Below are 15,024 nucleotides of genomic sequence, written 5' to 3'. Positions count from 1 at the left end.
TTTTAATTAAAACTTCTTTATGGCTATTATGATATCTTTTCATTTTAATTTCCCTCCCCTTCCCCTAAAACTGTTCTCCTATGAAAAAAAGTAAATAAAAGTGGAGGTGAAATTTTGTATGTACATGGCAGTTAGTTAATTGAAACATCCATTGGAGTAAGATTAAATTTGGTTATCGTGGCAAATTAATACTTTTTTCCCATTGGTCGGGCCAAATTAATACTCAATTTTCATTAGTCGAAAGAATAGAGAGCAAAGCCAGAATGAGAGACAAGAAGGAGGGGGGGGGGGGGACATCTCTCTATGTTTCTAGTAATTTGAGTGAATATGACTCAGCGAGAGGGGGAAGGGGAGGGGGTGGATCATTGACTTAAAGGAACACTAACAATAAAACAATCAACATATTGATGACCTAAAAAAAGTCTTAATTTTATAAAAGGAATGTTATAAAAAAATAATTGTTTAAAATTCAAGATATCCAATTAGTCAACAATGAATGCAAAATACAATATTTATGAGTAATTAAGATCTTTCAAAACAAAATTTTCGTTGAATGGAACTACTTTTTAGATTTATTAATCTTTAGAGATCAAAAATATGGAAAAAATAGCAATGACAAAAGTACAACTAAAAACCATTGGTTGCTAAGTCTGCCTTTCACCAACAAATTCATCAGGGGGGTTTATTTGCTTAAGAACAATCAACGTGCTTGCAAGGCAGAAAGGGGTAGGTACAGGGCGCGCGGCGGCAATGGAAAAAGGGGAGTGGGGGCAAATTAAGCGCTTGCGGGTTTTCCTTCGGTTTGCCGCCATCTTGATTTTACTAGATGGATTACCTACCATGCACTCTGAAGTGAACACAAATTAACTTAAAAGAGAAGACAGCAAAAGGGAAGGGGTTGGTGGAAAAGGAAGGTGCAATGGTGAATTAATGATGATATTGGGCCACAAATTGGGGGGATGGTGCAACTGTTCGCCATAGAAAATGGAAATATTTTAAAATAGGGTAAATTATACTCCATGCCCTTGTGGGCCTTGCCCTTTATTTGACGATGGTATATCACACACACGCACACACACACACTCACTTTTCTGTGCTCATCAAAATTAACAAAATCATTTAGTTTTTGACAAACGGTTGCCAGTTATTATTCAAATCATTACAAACTCATAAAATAATAAATTCCCCCATCATATAAAAACACTTCCTTTTGTATTAACTGGAGTTTTTATGAAATATTTATGATATAAAGACAATAAATATTAAATTGGTTATCATTAAAGTGCTAATTGTCCCGACGTATGAGTGTATGTATGTATGGACATACATCATTATAGTATCAACAATTTTATTTATTAATAAAAATTGTGGACTTTTTTAATATTTGTGAGGGCTGATTAACAGCCAACGGCTAAGTTGTGTATGCATACAGGTAAGATTTTATTTTATATTGTAGCACCGCTTCTTTTAACTAAGTTATGTCCGTAAGTTTAAGAGGCTCTTTCTCAATCACATATAGGACGATTGTTGCGTTTTTTTTTGCCAATCTTTCTAAATCTTTTAATGGTCCCTTTTGAATTATATTAGGTTTATTTTAAGTTAGTTTATGCTTAATTTCTTAAAGAATAGATACTCTACAACTAAGCCATGTAAGTATGAATGTATAAAATTCCCTTTTTTTCAGAAAATTTAGTCAGAAAATTTATTTGTCATAAAATAAAATAGCTTTTATTTTATATCAACTTTCAGTTATAGGATCATTATTAAATTTTATTTTAATTACAAGATTTAAAAACATTATTTTAAATTATTATTACAATAAATGTAACAATTATAAAATTGTACAGTATTCTAATAAATAAAAACTTCTTTATTTATTTGTGATTTATGGAAAAATCATTTCTTTAAGAAATGCAATAATTTTATTCTCATGTAATGATAATTTAACATCAAAAGAGAATATTAAGACGACGCAATATTAATAATGCTTATTTATTAACTATAATGCTTCTAAAATATCTTGTTTTCACAAAACTTAAAAGTAATACGCTATTTAAATCTATTATATTAAATATATCTGTATCAATACTTAAAAGCATAAAGTTACTTAAATCAAATTAAAGAAATTTATATATTTGGTCTATTTTACATATGGTAAATTTGAATATCCTTTTATATGAAGTAGTATGTTTTTTTTTGTCTGTAGCTTAAGATTTTGATAACTACACCAACAGAACTGATTGAGTTTTCAATTTTATGGAAGCTTCTTATAAGTTTGGTTTTAGGCTATTTTCCTACTTTCCTTATTTTTTTTAATACAGAGCTCCTAGATGCTAGGAGCAGTCGCTAGTTTATGAAAAAAGACAACTGAATGCTTTCTTACTAAAATGTAACTGCAATTATAATTCTGAAATACTTTGATAATTAATCAAAATTAAGTATTATGCATTTATTACCTTAATTGCTGCGTGCAAATTCTTTGTGCAAAAAAAATGTGCTAAATTATGAAGATTCTTCTTATTATTTTTTTTTAATTTGAGATAAAAACTAATGACAATTGTACTTTAATATTTAAAAAAAGACCATTGAACTTGGGATTTAGATTATAGGAATATTAGTATATTTAGTTTCTAAAAATCTATAGAATTAAAGCAAAAAGTTAAAATAAGCATTAATTGGTGAAAATTTTCTCTTTTCGTGAATTTTGCTTTTTCCCTATATCTATTTAAAAACCGGCGTTAGCGCCAAGGGGGAAAACGGTGGCTATGACAAAAAAAGGAAGTGGGGAATACAAGAGGGTGAGTATGTGTAATGGTGAGAGAAGGGAGGGAGGGGGGGGGGGGAATTATTCATCCATGCATATCCTAAACTGAATATTAAATTATCCAGCATAAAAGAAAACACTAAAACGCCACTTGTCTTCAAATTATTCACTTGTTAAACATTATTTATACACAAAAAAGTTTGAAAATTTTCTGTTGAGTTCATTGTTTTATTTCATGAGTAGTTTTCAAGCTTTTTTACTTTTTTTTTGTGTCAGTAAGATTTGTGTGAATCTTATTGTCATACTTTGAAGGAACAAAACAAGCTAATAATGAAGCTTTTTACAGCCTTTAATTATATTATTTACTCTTTTTTTAGAGCTCTATTTATCCCTTTTTAGCACCGTCCTACAATAAATCTAAATTTCTTTTCTTTTCCTAACAATACGCTGGAATTTGAAAGTCATTGAAACCATGCTTTACATAGAAACTAATAAAAACTAAAAAAATTGGACAATTTTTCTATTAAATTTGTTCAAGAAAGAAATTAAAACTAAAATGCTTTGTATGACTTTTAGTAAAGTCAAAGGCGTTATAGTTGTTCTTAAGTTGAATTATCCTTTTTACTTGGGTATCTTTATATGTCCTGTTCTAATTACATTTTCAAATACATGTCTCTATCTTTGACAAGAACTCAAGGAGGGAGGGGACATTGGGCATTACACTAGTCCCCAAAGTTTTATAATAACGTTTTTACGTTGGCTTAACAACTTTTGGTACTTTGATTGAATTTTGATTGGTTGGTTAATTAGGTTGAGTGTCCAGACGCTTCAACCACTGATTGTAATCTACAGAAGGGGTAATTTTGTGTATCATCATTGGAGATACACATCAATTAATTGGCTATTGTCTTATCCCTTTAGATCCCTGCAAGAACTACTATATCTATAAAGTAAAATGAACAAAATTACCTAATTTTCTTTTACTAACACAATAGAGCTCTTTTTTATGGATAAAATGAAAGAAAAAAAGAATGAAATACCTTTTCTTTTTTTTCATTCATTTGCTGAGTAAATTGGAAGATTTTTCAATTAAGTTTCAACATGTTTATGTGCAATTTAAACATTCTTCTTTTAATTAAAATTGTTATTGCAACGATATGTTTTACATTAATTAGGTTGGGTTGTGTTGGGGATTATTATTGAATTTATTTTAATTACATGTTTTGATCATTATGGATTGATTAAATTATGATAAATATTTCAAATGAAATAAAGATTTAAAATTTTTCCAAAATCACTTTCTTACATGTAACTTTAAAAATAATTTTTTTATACCTTTAATAAAACTTTCCAAGCTTTGATAAGTGTCAAAAAAGGAAATTAATGTATTTTTAAAAAGTATGTGACCCCATACATGCCTACACATGCAAAAAATAATGAAAATTTTACTTTAATTATAAAGTGAAATTTTTAAAGTTACTGCTAGCGATGATGGCACAATATTTGAATGAAAAGAGTGTTATAACAAATTTCTTCATATAAAACTTGGATATATGGATAGTTAAAATACTAAAACTTTTTGACAGTAGAAGATTAATTTACTATCAAAAGCCAATTTATTTAACAATTTAATTTACATAGTCAATGGGGACAAAAGTGCTAAGACAAATAAATAGAAAAAAAGGAATTAAAAAACTATGTCTTAAATTTACTTTTTACATTTTAATATCAAAATTAAACTTTCTTTCATAAAGCAAATTGCTCTCAAAAGAACCCTTCATAAAAAAAGTGAATAGTGTATATTCATAACAGTAAAAAAGCGTTATCAAAGATATGCGATGATAGATTGTATGTCTTTGTTTGTTACTGCAGATCTCCTAAATTAATTTGTCTATTAAGCTTTACTTTTGAATAGATTTTTAGACACTTTTAAATTATCTATTTAGCTGTTTTCTTATGGATATTCTATCCTGTTTTCAATGGAAAGTCAAGTGTGTAAAATTGACTAAAATTCTTTGCCTAATTACTTTTATAATTGAGTAATATCATCAAAAAAATATGCTCTTCAAAAAATGACTCGACGTTTTGTCTAATAATAGATCAATTTTGGCGAGAAATTACATTTAAGTTTTAATGATTGTATGTGTACGTACTTTTAATATGTATGTATTTTAATAATTAAAGCAGAAATGTTTTAATATATATATAATATACAAGCTTTGCCCCTAGTCTCAAGAAGACTGAAAGTAGGAGGATTGGGGAGACAAAAATATAGCCTAAAACCACCCCATGACAATTATAAAACTACCTTACTATCATTATACCATATACAATGGCAAATTAAGTATTCATATGGGACACACAGAAAACTGTCCCGAATTTGTATTAATTTTGAGGAACAAGACTCCAGTTACGTCATATTTTTCTTTCCCGAAAAAGGGAAGGGGGAAAGAAAAAAAGGGAAGGGGGGAAGAAAGAAGAGATGGGAGAAAAGGGGGTTTTCCCCATCTTTTTTGAAGAGATTTTCTTCCCCCCTTCCCTTTTTCGGGAAAGAAAAATATGACGTCACTGGAGTCTTGTTCCTCAAAATTAATACAAATTCGGGACAGTTTTCTGTGTGTCTTCATATGGCTTTAGATTTAATGAAGATAACTTAATGAGTAAATTGCTGTAACTTGTGTCTTTGGTTCTAAAAAGTGCTAATGACGGTAGAATTTTAGACTTTTATAGTCTATATTTCTGTGGTGTTATTCTACAGAGATAGAAATCCAACCATATCAATAAATTGTTAAAATTTTCAGACAAAATTATCTAATTGTCCATCTATACATATTATTCAAGTAGTCAATATACATGTAATGAGACATACATTTGCAAAGGCCAAAAATAGATTAAATAGTAATTTGTCTTAATAATGATCATTTCTTATCTGCCGAAAAGTCAGAGGCAAAATAATTTTTTTAATATAAAATTTCCCTTATGGCTTCAATCTTCTTGTCTTACATAATTCTGTTATATTTTTATTTTTCCAAATACTCATGCCTCTCCAAGATAGACGTTGGGCTAGAATCATTTATGACTGTAAAAGTTTGAATTTTCTGATAATTTTCTCAAATTGCTTTGGCGACATTCACAAATTTGGGTCCCTTACAACTTACCATTCACGAAAACTAACATTTTATGTTGGTGTTTCTTACATCAATAAATCATCAATTGGTTTACTTTTTAATTATTAACCCTTTTTGAAACTGTAACGTTAAGAAAAGCAAAAATCTAATATGCTTTCTCGAATAAACTGTAAAAAATAATTGACTTTTTTTATATCTTTTAAAAAATATCATAAATTTGTATTTAAATGAAAGATATTGACAAAATTCTATATAATATTACAATTAAATTTAGTTTAATTTAATATTTAAAATTTGATGGTAACTCGGAGTATTGCGTTGTTGTTTAAAGGTCCCCTGAAATTCGGTAGTCTTGGTTAGTTGATAAAAATTTCATCAGGTCTCCAGAAATTAACTTTGTCGAAGATAAAATTTCTTTATACTCAAATGGTTCACATTATATGCTTAGATGTTCCCTCAAAATTGTTTAAAATCTTATAAATAGCTTAATTCAGCTTTGGTTCAGATTCTAAGAGGACTTTGAACCAGAACTTGAAATATTATTGTTTATATATCAAGAACTTCACATGTCTCATAATTTTTTGTCAGTAATTTGACCTTACATTTCAGCTTTTGCTGTAAAACTAAACATAATTTTAACAGTTTTACTAAAACACCATATTAGGCTACTAAGATTTCAGTTTGAAAGATGAAATTAATGATTGGTAAATTTTTAGGCTGATGGGAATTTAATCTTTAGACGATATTTTGAATTTTTAAATTTTAATAAAATTACTTAAAAATTAATTATTTTAGACTACGACAGAAGAATGACGATTGGGATGGATAGCACTCCGGATGGCGGACATACTGGATCGGCTGCTGCCGCTGCCGCGGCTGCAGCTGTCTGGCGGGCGGCTGGCGGTCATACCGGGGGCGATGATAGGTAATGACAAGTTTTAGTCTTAAAAAGTAATTTTTTATGTAAAGCTTAGGTATTTCAGTTACTTTTAAAATTGATATTTAGTATAGATAAAATGATAATGTTTTGAAAAGGACTCCATAGTAACTCCATTTATTTTCAGGTGGGGAGTACATGATGATACAGAGGAAGAAATTAATGTTGATCAAGTTGATGATATCAATATCAAGGAGGAGAATAATGAAGGAAACCAGGTACAGACAAACATTCTTAGATTTTCAGTATGCCTCCGAAACCGATTTAAAATAGTTGAATTAAAACAGGTTCTAAGCCACCATGAAAAATCATGTATAGCATCGTATCAAAGACAATTTGTCCACGATTATTAAAATAAATATCATAAACAACTATAAAAGTGTTAGTATTAGCTGAAGGAAAACCCGTTTAAAAACGTAACAATGTGTATTAGTACAAATGAACAATTATAGAAAACTTTATGAATCAACAGACTCTTATTAGATATTAGCGCATCTTCTCAATAATTATATCTTTTTCAGAGTCCTGATATGGATTACGCCATGCAGCGTAGAAAACAGCGCAGATACAGAACAACCTTTACCTCCCTCCAGCTGGATGAACTGGAAAAAGCTTTCTCCAGAACTCACTACCCTGATGTCTTTACCAGGTAAAAAACCTTTCCGTCAATAAAAATCTCATGTATTATAAAAAAGCTTTGCTTTTAAAAACTGCCTAAAATTAGCAACGATTTCTATGTTCATATTAAATAACTGCTAAAAAAAGGTTCAGAGACTGTTAAACACAGAAATAATGGCGTCATTGCCCCACCTTCTTAAAAACCACATCCCCCTTTATTTTCCCTTTTTGCATAATAGTACCCGTTTCTACCCCCCAACCCTGCACTGAATAGCATTTAGTTGATTTTTTTGATTAACTTCATTATTTTTGATGAGTTCACAAGGGTCAAAAGATTGCCATAGTTGAGCTTTTATTCAGGAATGAAAGGATTGTTATTTTAAAAAATCATAACAGAGAGACAGAAAATGAATAATATGAAATAATTCATTAAAAGGTCTTAAATTGTTTTTAGCAATTCATTTAAACTTTTTAAATTGTTTAATTATATACTTATTCTCAAAAATTAAAAAAAAAAAAACTATCTAGTTTTAGAAAACTATAAAAATCACTTTATTTGAATACTATAGCGTAATCTATAAGGGGGGGGGGGGGTTGTAATACGGTGCACGCCCCAACATTGTTTTAATTTGAGTATGAAATTACACACAAACATACAATCTACTTTAATTAAAATATAAACAGTTTACTGCATATTAAATTAGTTCAACCAAATTCAATTTTCTTTTACTTTTATGTTGTTTAATTTAGGAAAGTTAGGCTTTTTATGAAATTAATTAGGTTTATGTCGTTAGCCAAAATTAGAAAATAAGACAAAATTTAACCTGTCATTTTATAGGAAAGTACAAACCCAACTTTAGAAATGCTTGACTGTCCAACTAAAATATTTAATATATGACAACAAGAGAACTAATTTAGCCTACATTAAACCATTTTATTCAATTTATGAAATAATTCAGAGCAATGGAAAAGAATTATTGAAAATAATTTTATTATACCCATTAATGTGAAAATTTCTTAAAATATTTAAATTAGTATAAAAATTTTAATTTAGATAATTTTTTTACACTTTTGCCATCAAAGTTACAATTTCTTGTGATCCTTTTTCCCTTTCCTTCATATTAAACAACCTTTTTATATATTTGATTAATCGCCCAAAGGCTAAAGAGAGATAGAAATGACATTTTACTTGGTATACGGGGACATGTAAATTGAAGAAAAACCAAAGTAGTTTTACTTACAAAGAGATTGTTAGCATTGATTGCAGAAAAAAGATTACTGAAATCTTTGCATATTTATCTATCCAAAGAAAAAGAGTAAAAGCAAATATGGTAATATTTATAAAATGTTAAGCATACAATGGATAAAAAGGATGGGTGAATAAAATATATAGATAAAATGCTTAACTTTATAAGTAGATGCATAACACATGTATGTATGTAAAATGGGGTATAAAATTTCAAAATAAGAATGTAGGTGCGAAAAGGCCCACGGACAAGTAATCCGAAGAAAAAACATAAGATTTTTTTCATATAAATTTCTAATTTTTTAAATATGATTTTTTAATGATCAGTTTTTATCTGATTTTTGTAAAAAAAATACTGGAATTCCTGTATATTTTTTATAAAATATATTATCCCTAGACCTGGTTAGCCTGAACAAGCTAGGAATGTAAATAATAATCAAGCCCCTCTCTCTCTTGATTGAATAAAGGCAATTTTATGGTCGTCCTGTCTATTTGTTGAAAAGCCTCACTAACACACACATAAACACTCACACACATACACACATACCCTTAACAACAATAGCCCATATCATTTGTAAAAATGGTGATTCACGAATATTGAATTTTATAGCCCTTCTCTCTCACTTTCTTTCTGAATACCCCTTTCTCACACTTGCCCTTTTACGCTATCTCTCTTTTTTGGTAAACATGATAATATGTATGTAATATGGGGATGATACATGGTAAAAGTGTTGTTAATGGTATAAATTGCGGGGATAACTTGCACCTAGATGATAGTGGTGGTAAGGGCGTAACAGGTCAAATATTAAAGGCGGGTACAAATGGGTGTAGAATATACGTGGATATTATGACAGGGCAAAAATTGTAGTATATTTGCTTGCTAACTTGGAACTCGTTAATTGGTAAATTCGTTCATCCAGTAGGAGGGGAGTGAATGGGATAAAGGGGGTAGAAGGGATAATCGTTTTTTCAAGCCCGCTGCAAGTTTCACTTTATTAGAGAACATGAAAATCTGGTACACATAAAGTAGAACTATTTTTAAAAAGGATATTAGTTTTTGTGGAGATTATTAAAAGTAATCTACTTTCTTCTTACAAATATGTTAAAGGTTATCATCATCAAATTTTGGTGGATTTATTTCGAGTTTTAGGTGGTTTTTCGAGCACACCTTTGTAAGTGCCATCTTTTTGTTTTCAAATTAGATGTAATTTTCATCTTTTTAACCAATATGAGAAAGAGAGAGGGAAAAAGGTGGAAGCAGAGAATGAAGGAAAGAAAATTAGGTAGAGAAAAACGGGGCGGTTGAAAATTGCGGGCCCCAATTTAACCTTTTACGGGCGTCAAAATTGGGGATGAAATATGAAAGTTTTGCCTAATATCGAGTTCATTTATGCTAAAAAGATATAATTTGTGATATATTTGGATTCTAATTTGAGGTGTTGGAAAAATATGGAAATTGATTTTTTTACCATAAGCAAATTTGATTTAAGCATATTTTTGAAAGGCCTCCAAAAAATTTGTATAAAGTTAGCCAAAATTAGGTGCGAAAATTGGCTGACTCGTCTTTTTAGAGATGGTTAATTTTTTACAATAAAATATGGTTTTGTTTTAAGGTCATACATACATTTTAAATTTTGGGCACTTAAAGTGTTAAATCATTTTCAACAAAATAAAACATACGTTTTTTTTTAATGGTTGAAGTTTTGGCTTTTATTGTGACTTTGGCTTTGAAAAAAAAAAAATGGGGAATTTTTTTTTTATATAAAACTAATTATCAGGAAACCATTAATAAAACTGATTGTCGAATTAACTAACAAAATGAGGATATGAATGACCCTAGCCTATTATTAAAAAATGAAAAATTATTTTTTAATGAAACGTTATAGTCGGGTTAAGTATAGGAAGAAAAATTAACCTTTACATCATTTATTTACTTTGTTAGCACTAATTTTATATAGTTTTTATAGATTGTTTTTTTTTTTGGGGGGGGGGGGGGGGGTAGTGGTGTTTTTTTTTTTTTGGGGGGGGGGGCAAAGTTTTAGTGTATAGTCCTTTTCGTGGCAACGCCTCTTAAGGGGCGATTCGTTGTATTTTCACAGTAGCTTTTCTCCTATTTCTAGCCCCTACAGTGGGCTCTAACTATGTGGGGGCAAATTGCGTGACCCTGTGGGGCAATCACCCAACCCAACTTAACCTAAAATAACCTAAAATAACCTATCAAAAGCTACTGTGAAAATGCGACGAAATACCCCTTAAGAGGCGTTGCTACAAAAAGGGACTATACCCAAGTTTTTTTTATACTTGTTTTTATTTGGCCTGATTTAAAGAGTGATATAGGGCTATTTGATTGCCTCACTAATACCTATTGTAAAATATTTGAAATGTATTATCTGGGTGTAATAAAACAAACATAACATTACCATTGGAGCCCCCTCTATAACTAAAATCCAATCTCCATATTAATTCCGCCTAATGTATGCTTTTTTCCAGGGATAAACGGATAGGTATATAGAAAATTCAGAAAAATGTTACATTTAATGGTCTGCATTTACGATGTTCTTTTTGTAAAACTACCATTTTATAAAAAGAAATTTTAAAATTTTTTATGTTCTAATTTTTAATTATCCATATATTTCTTTCATAAAATATATATATTAAATAGAATAGAAGTTACTAAACTTAAAACCAACGCCCCGATTTGTTTATAATATGGCCGTTCTTAAAGATATTTTTAACTATAATATTACACTTTTGTAACTATTTCAAGCACAGTCTGAAACTTTGCTGTTATGAAACAGTTTTTAATGACTTTAAACAATGACTTAGTAATGATTAAACAATACAAGGGGTCCGCCCTTTGGAGGTAGGTTTCATTATATACATAACTATTGGTAGCATAGAAATGGACTGCTTTTGTACTGATCTTTTTTTCATTTAAATCTTTTTTTTTTTAAATACAAAAATAGTTCATTTTTAGTACTTTTAAAATGTATGATGTACATTGTACAACACAGTACAAAAAGTTTAACCATTTCTACTCCATCCAAGCAACTATACACTACATTAATTCTAGGTATAATGAAGTGGCTTGAATTATCACACTCCGCTGTAAATTTTTGTTTCTATAGGCTAAATTTTTAACCTTTAAATTTTATTCAAAAATTTAACCATAACTCGATAATACAGTTTGATTCTTTGGTATCAAAATAAATCCGCGACCCGTGATTGTATGGGAGGAGTCACAAATATAAAGTTTTACATATGTAATTTCATTACAATTTGGTTTCAACATAATTTTATACAATTCTGCTATTTGTAATCATTAGGCTTTTCATTTGGATTTACTTCATACTTTTATTTTTATGGCTCCGAAATCGATAAATATCCGCTGGATTAGAACCAGTTATCAGCCTTTCTGAAAAAATTATGTATATCATCGAATTACAGACAATTTTCCACAAATATTGATATAAAAATCATAAAATTAATATCAATTTTGCTAGCCCGGCACTTTGGCCCCTAACAGAACTGGTTTAGTAGCATATTTTTTCATTTAATATCCGCGGAAAGCTGTGTAATTGTATAATACCCTTCGAATTTTATAACTATTATTATCATTTTTTGTAGTGTATATACTATTCAAGGAATTTGATTGTAGTAACTGATAAAAAAACTATGAAATGAATTACATGAAAACATGCAAAATAATTAAATACTTATCAACATTTTATTGCATTAACAGGGCTTAATATTCTTTGAAAATAGAATATGGTTAAAATTAGATTAAATTGCCATAAATTGGTATATATCGACTACATTCTATTTAATAAAAGTGTCCCTAGCTTTAGAGTAAAACACTTGAGGGGGAAAGGTTTGAATAATTGTATTCCCCTATCGCAATGACCTTGTGCCGACTCTCAATTGGTTCTTTGAAAATCAACCAATGCAATGGTAACGGGAATATTAGCCAAGACGCAAAAAACAATTTGCTAGCAGACGAAAGACGTCATTGAAAAAGTTGGGAAGGGTAGTTATCTGTATATACATTTATACTAAAGATCTGTTTAGTATTTTGTTGATTCTAACACTTATACTAAAAATTATCTCTAATGCTTGTATAATTACATGCATTGTTGAAAAATAAAATAATTGTATTATATAGAAATTATTAAAATTTTACCACAAATCAAATAAGAATTTTGCAGTTTTGCATGTGTGGTATTTACACATATGTCAAGTTTTTATGCTAGTAAAGTAAAGTAATTAGAATTAATTTTCTTTTGTTTTAAATTAGATTATTTTATATTATAATTTGTTATTTAATTCTATTGGTGCTAAAATTAAATTAAATACTCATCCAATCGATTACGGACATCCGTCGGACATCAAGACATCAAGTAGGTTATCAAAATCAAACTTGAATGTTCTCTTTTTATGTACTCTGATAAAGTAATAGTCGCAGCTTACTAAAATAACGACACTTAACTTCCACTTCTTTTATCTCATCCTCTCCCTTCCTGCTTTATGAACGAACTGACCAATAAATAAACAACCATATTAGGAACTTAAATTGACTACAATTTTTCCCCTGATATCCATGAATATTTTACATCCATTTCAAGACCTAATCATATTTTATTTTCAGAGAGGAGCTGGCCATGAAAGTTGGACTGACCGAGGCAAGAATCCAGGTATGGTTCCAGAACCGCCGGGCCAAGTGGCGCAAACAAGAGAAAGTCGGGCCCAACGGCATGCCCTACCCCCCGTACCCCACGCCCCTGGGACTGGCCGGCCCGTCTTTGCCGCCAACTATGGGCAATCCCTATGCATCGTTGTTACCGCCGCCCCGCCGTAGTTTTGACTCACAAACATTGTCATCCTTGTTGAATCATTCGAGCATTGCCTCATCCATCGCATCGGCCATGCCTTCACTACCCGGGGCACCTGGCTCCAAGCCCCCATCATTGCTGAACCTGCACTCCCTGCTCCCAGGCTCCCCACTGGCGCCTAGTATGGGGGGACACCTGCCTCCTGGCCTGAGGCCACCACCATTTTTACACTCCGTGATGCAGCCGTCTTTCCAACAGCTTCTAGCTGGTCTTTCTGCCGCCCGTCCCCGCCTCGAGGCGCCAGATTACTCCGCACTTCTCCTAGGACAAGCCTTAGGCCACAGTGCAGCTACTAACCATTTATTGAACCTGCCTGGAGTATCTCCACCCCCTAGCAGGACCCCGCCTCCACCCACATCCTCCAACCAGTCCATGTCCTCTCCGACACACTCAAGTGGAGCCCCCCAAATGCCCTCCTCTTCCCCTTCCCCACCACTGGCCCCCAAATCAGAGCCACTTTCAAGCCCCAAGGAATCTACAACTGTAGTCTCTTCAGCTCCGCATCCTTTCTCAGTATCATCCTTGTTCAAGACAAACTCCCCGCCAGCCTCTCCCAGAGAAGCATCACCGCCAATCCCCGCAGCACACCAATCCTCCTCCCCGCAATCAAGAAGCCCCTCATCGCATACCGAAGGCTCTTCACCGCCGACTTCGCTCGCGTTTGCCGCAGATTTTGGCCGCAAAATAGACTCCATCGCGAACCTGCGTATGCGGGCGGCCGCAGCTTTAACACAGCAGACTGACTTTCATACCAAAATTTCAAGCTAGAACATTTTCAGTTAATTTAACAAAATAAAAAAAGAACAATATTTATTTAGTTATAAAAATATAAATTGTACAGTGATATTAAAAAATGATATATTTAAACAATGTAAGAATTTATAAACTGTTATATGTCATAACAAAAAAATTAGCGCCGAAATTCTTCTAGAAAGATAAAAAAACGGCGGTAAAAAAAACTCCTCTAGTTAGAAAATTTTGTCTAAATACTTGTTACTGTTACTTTAATGGATTCTAATTGTAAAAACTAGTAAAAAAAGTATGTTTTTAGAAATATATATTATTGCCTTTTAACCAATGATGTTTTAGTATTTGTTTAAAAAGGTGGACCATTCTTTAAGATAGAGATTAGTTAGAGGTTGGAGGAAAAGGTCACTATAGAAAAAAAGTTGGCTTTTCAAAGGTTTGTTAACCAAGTTAAACTATATTTATACAATATCTTTGTAATAATTTTATTAAAATCCAACGTTTAAAAACTTTTGATTGACAAATAGGTTAGAATTCCAATTTGAGTGTTATCACTTAAAAACAAACTTTTCATCGCTGTATTTCTTTAAAATAAAATTATCTTCAGGTTATACATGACATAAAAGTTTAAATATTGTTAGGTTTGTAGGTAAGACCAATAAATGATTAAGTATACACGTATGACCCAGACAACT

The 15,024-nt window shown here is 31.0% G+C and overlaps 1 protein-coding gene across 1 annotated transcript; it reads left to right on the top strand.

The window, feature by feature from the left end:
- The first annotated feature begins 1,121 nt into the window (after nt 1-1,121).
- On the top strand, nt 1,122-14,656 carry LOC145312022 (uncharacterized). The gene is made up of 5 exons (XM_080151109.1): nt 1,122-1,432; nt 6,688-6,817; nt 6,957-7,047; nt 7,351-7,478; nt 13,339-14,656. Exons 1-5 carry the CDS (start codon nt 1,423-1,425, stop codon nt 14,348-14,350), a joined length of 1,371 nt encoding a protein of 456 aa, XP_080007235.1. The 5' UTR covers nt 1,122-1,422; the 3' UTR covers nt 14,351-14,656.
- Nucleotides 14,657-15,024: the final 368 nt, after the last annotated feature.

The sequence above is a fragment of the Acartia tonsa genome, chromosome 2 (assembly GCF_053477335.1).
Source record: "Acartia tonsa isolate MP-2025a chromosome 2, ASM5347733v1, whole genome shotgun sequence".
Taxonomy (NCBI): Eukaryota; Metazoa; Arthropoda; class Copepoda; order Calanoida; family Acartiidae; genus Acartia; species Acartia tonsa.
The sequence above is the reverse complement of the archived record's forward strand: the minus strand, read 5'-3'. Positions and strand labels throughout refer to the sequence as shown.

What these genes read in the sequence shown, in the direction of transcription:
- LOC145312022 (XM_080151109.1), top strand. An exon ending in AGAATAATGAAGGAAACCAG is followed by an intron (nt 7,048 to 7,350) that starts GTACAGACAAAC and finishes TATCTTTTTCAG; the next exon opens with AGTCCTGATATGGATTACGC. An exon ending in TACCCTGATGTCTTTACCAG is followed by an intron (nt 7,479 to 13,338) that starts GTAAAAAACCTT and finishes TTTTATTTTCAG; the next exon opens with AGAGGAGCTGGCCATGAAAG.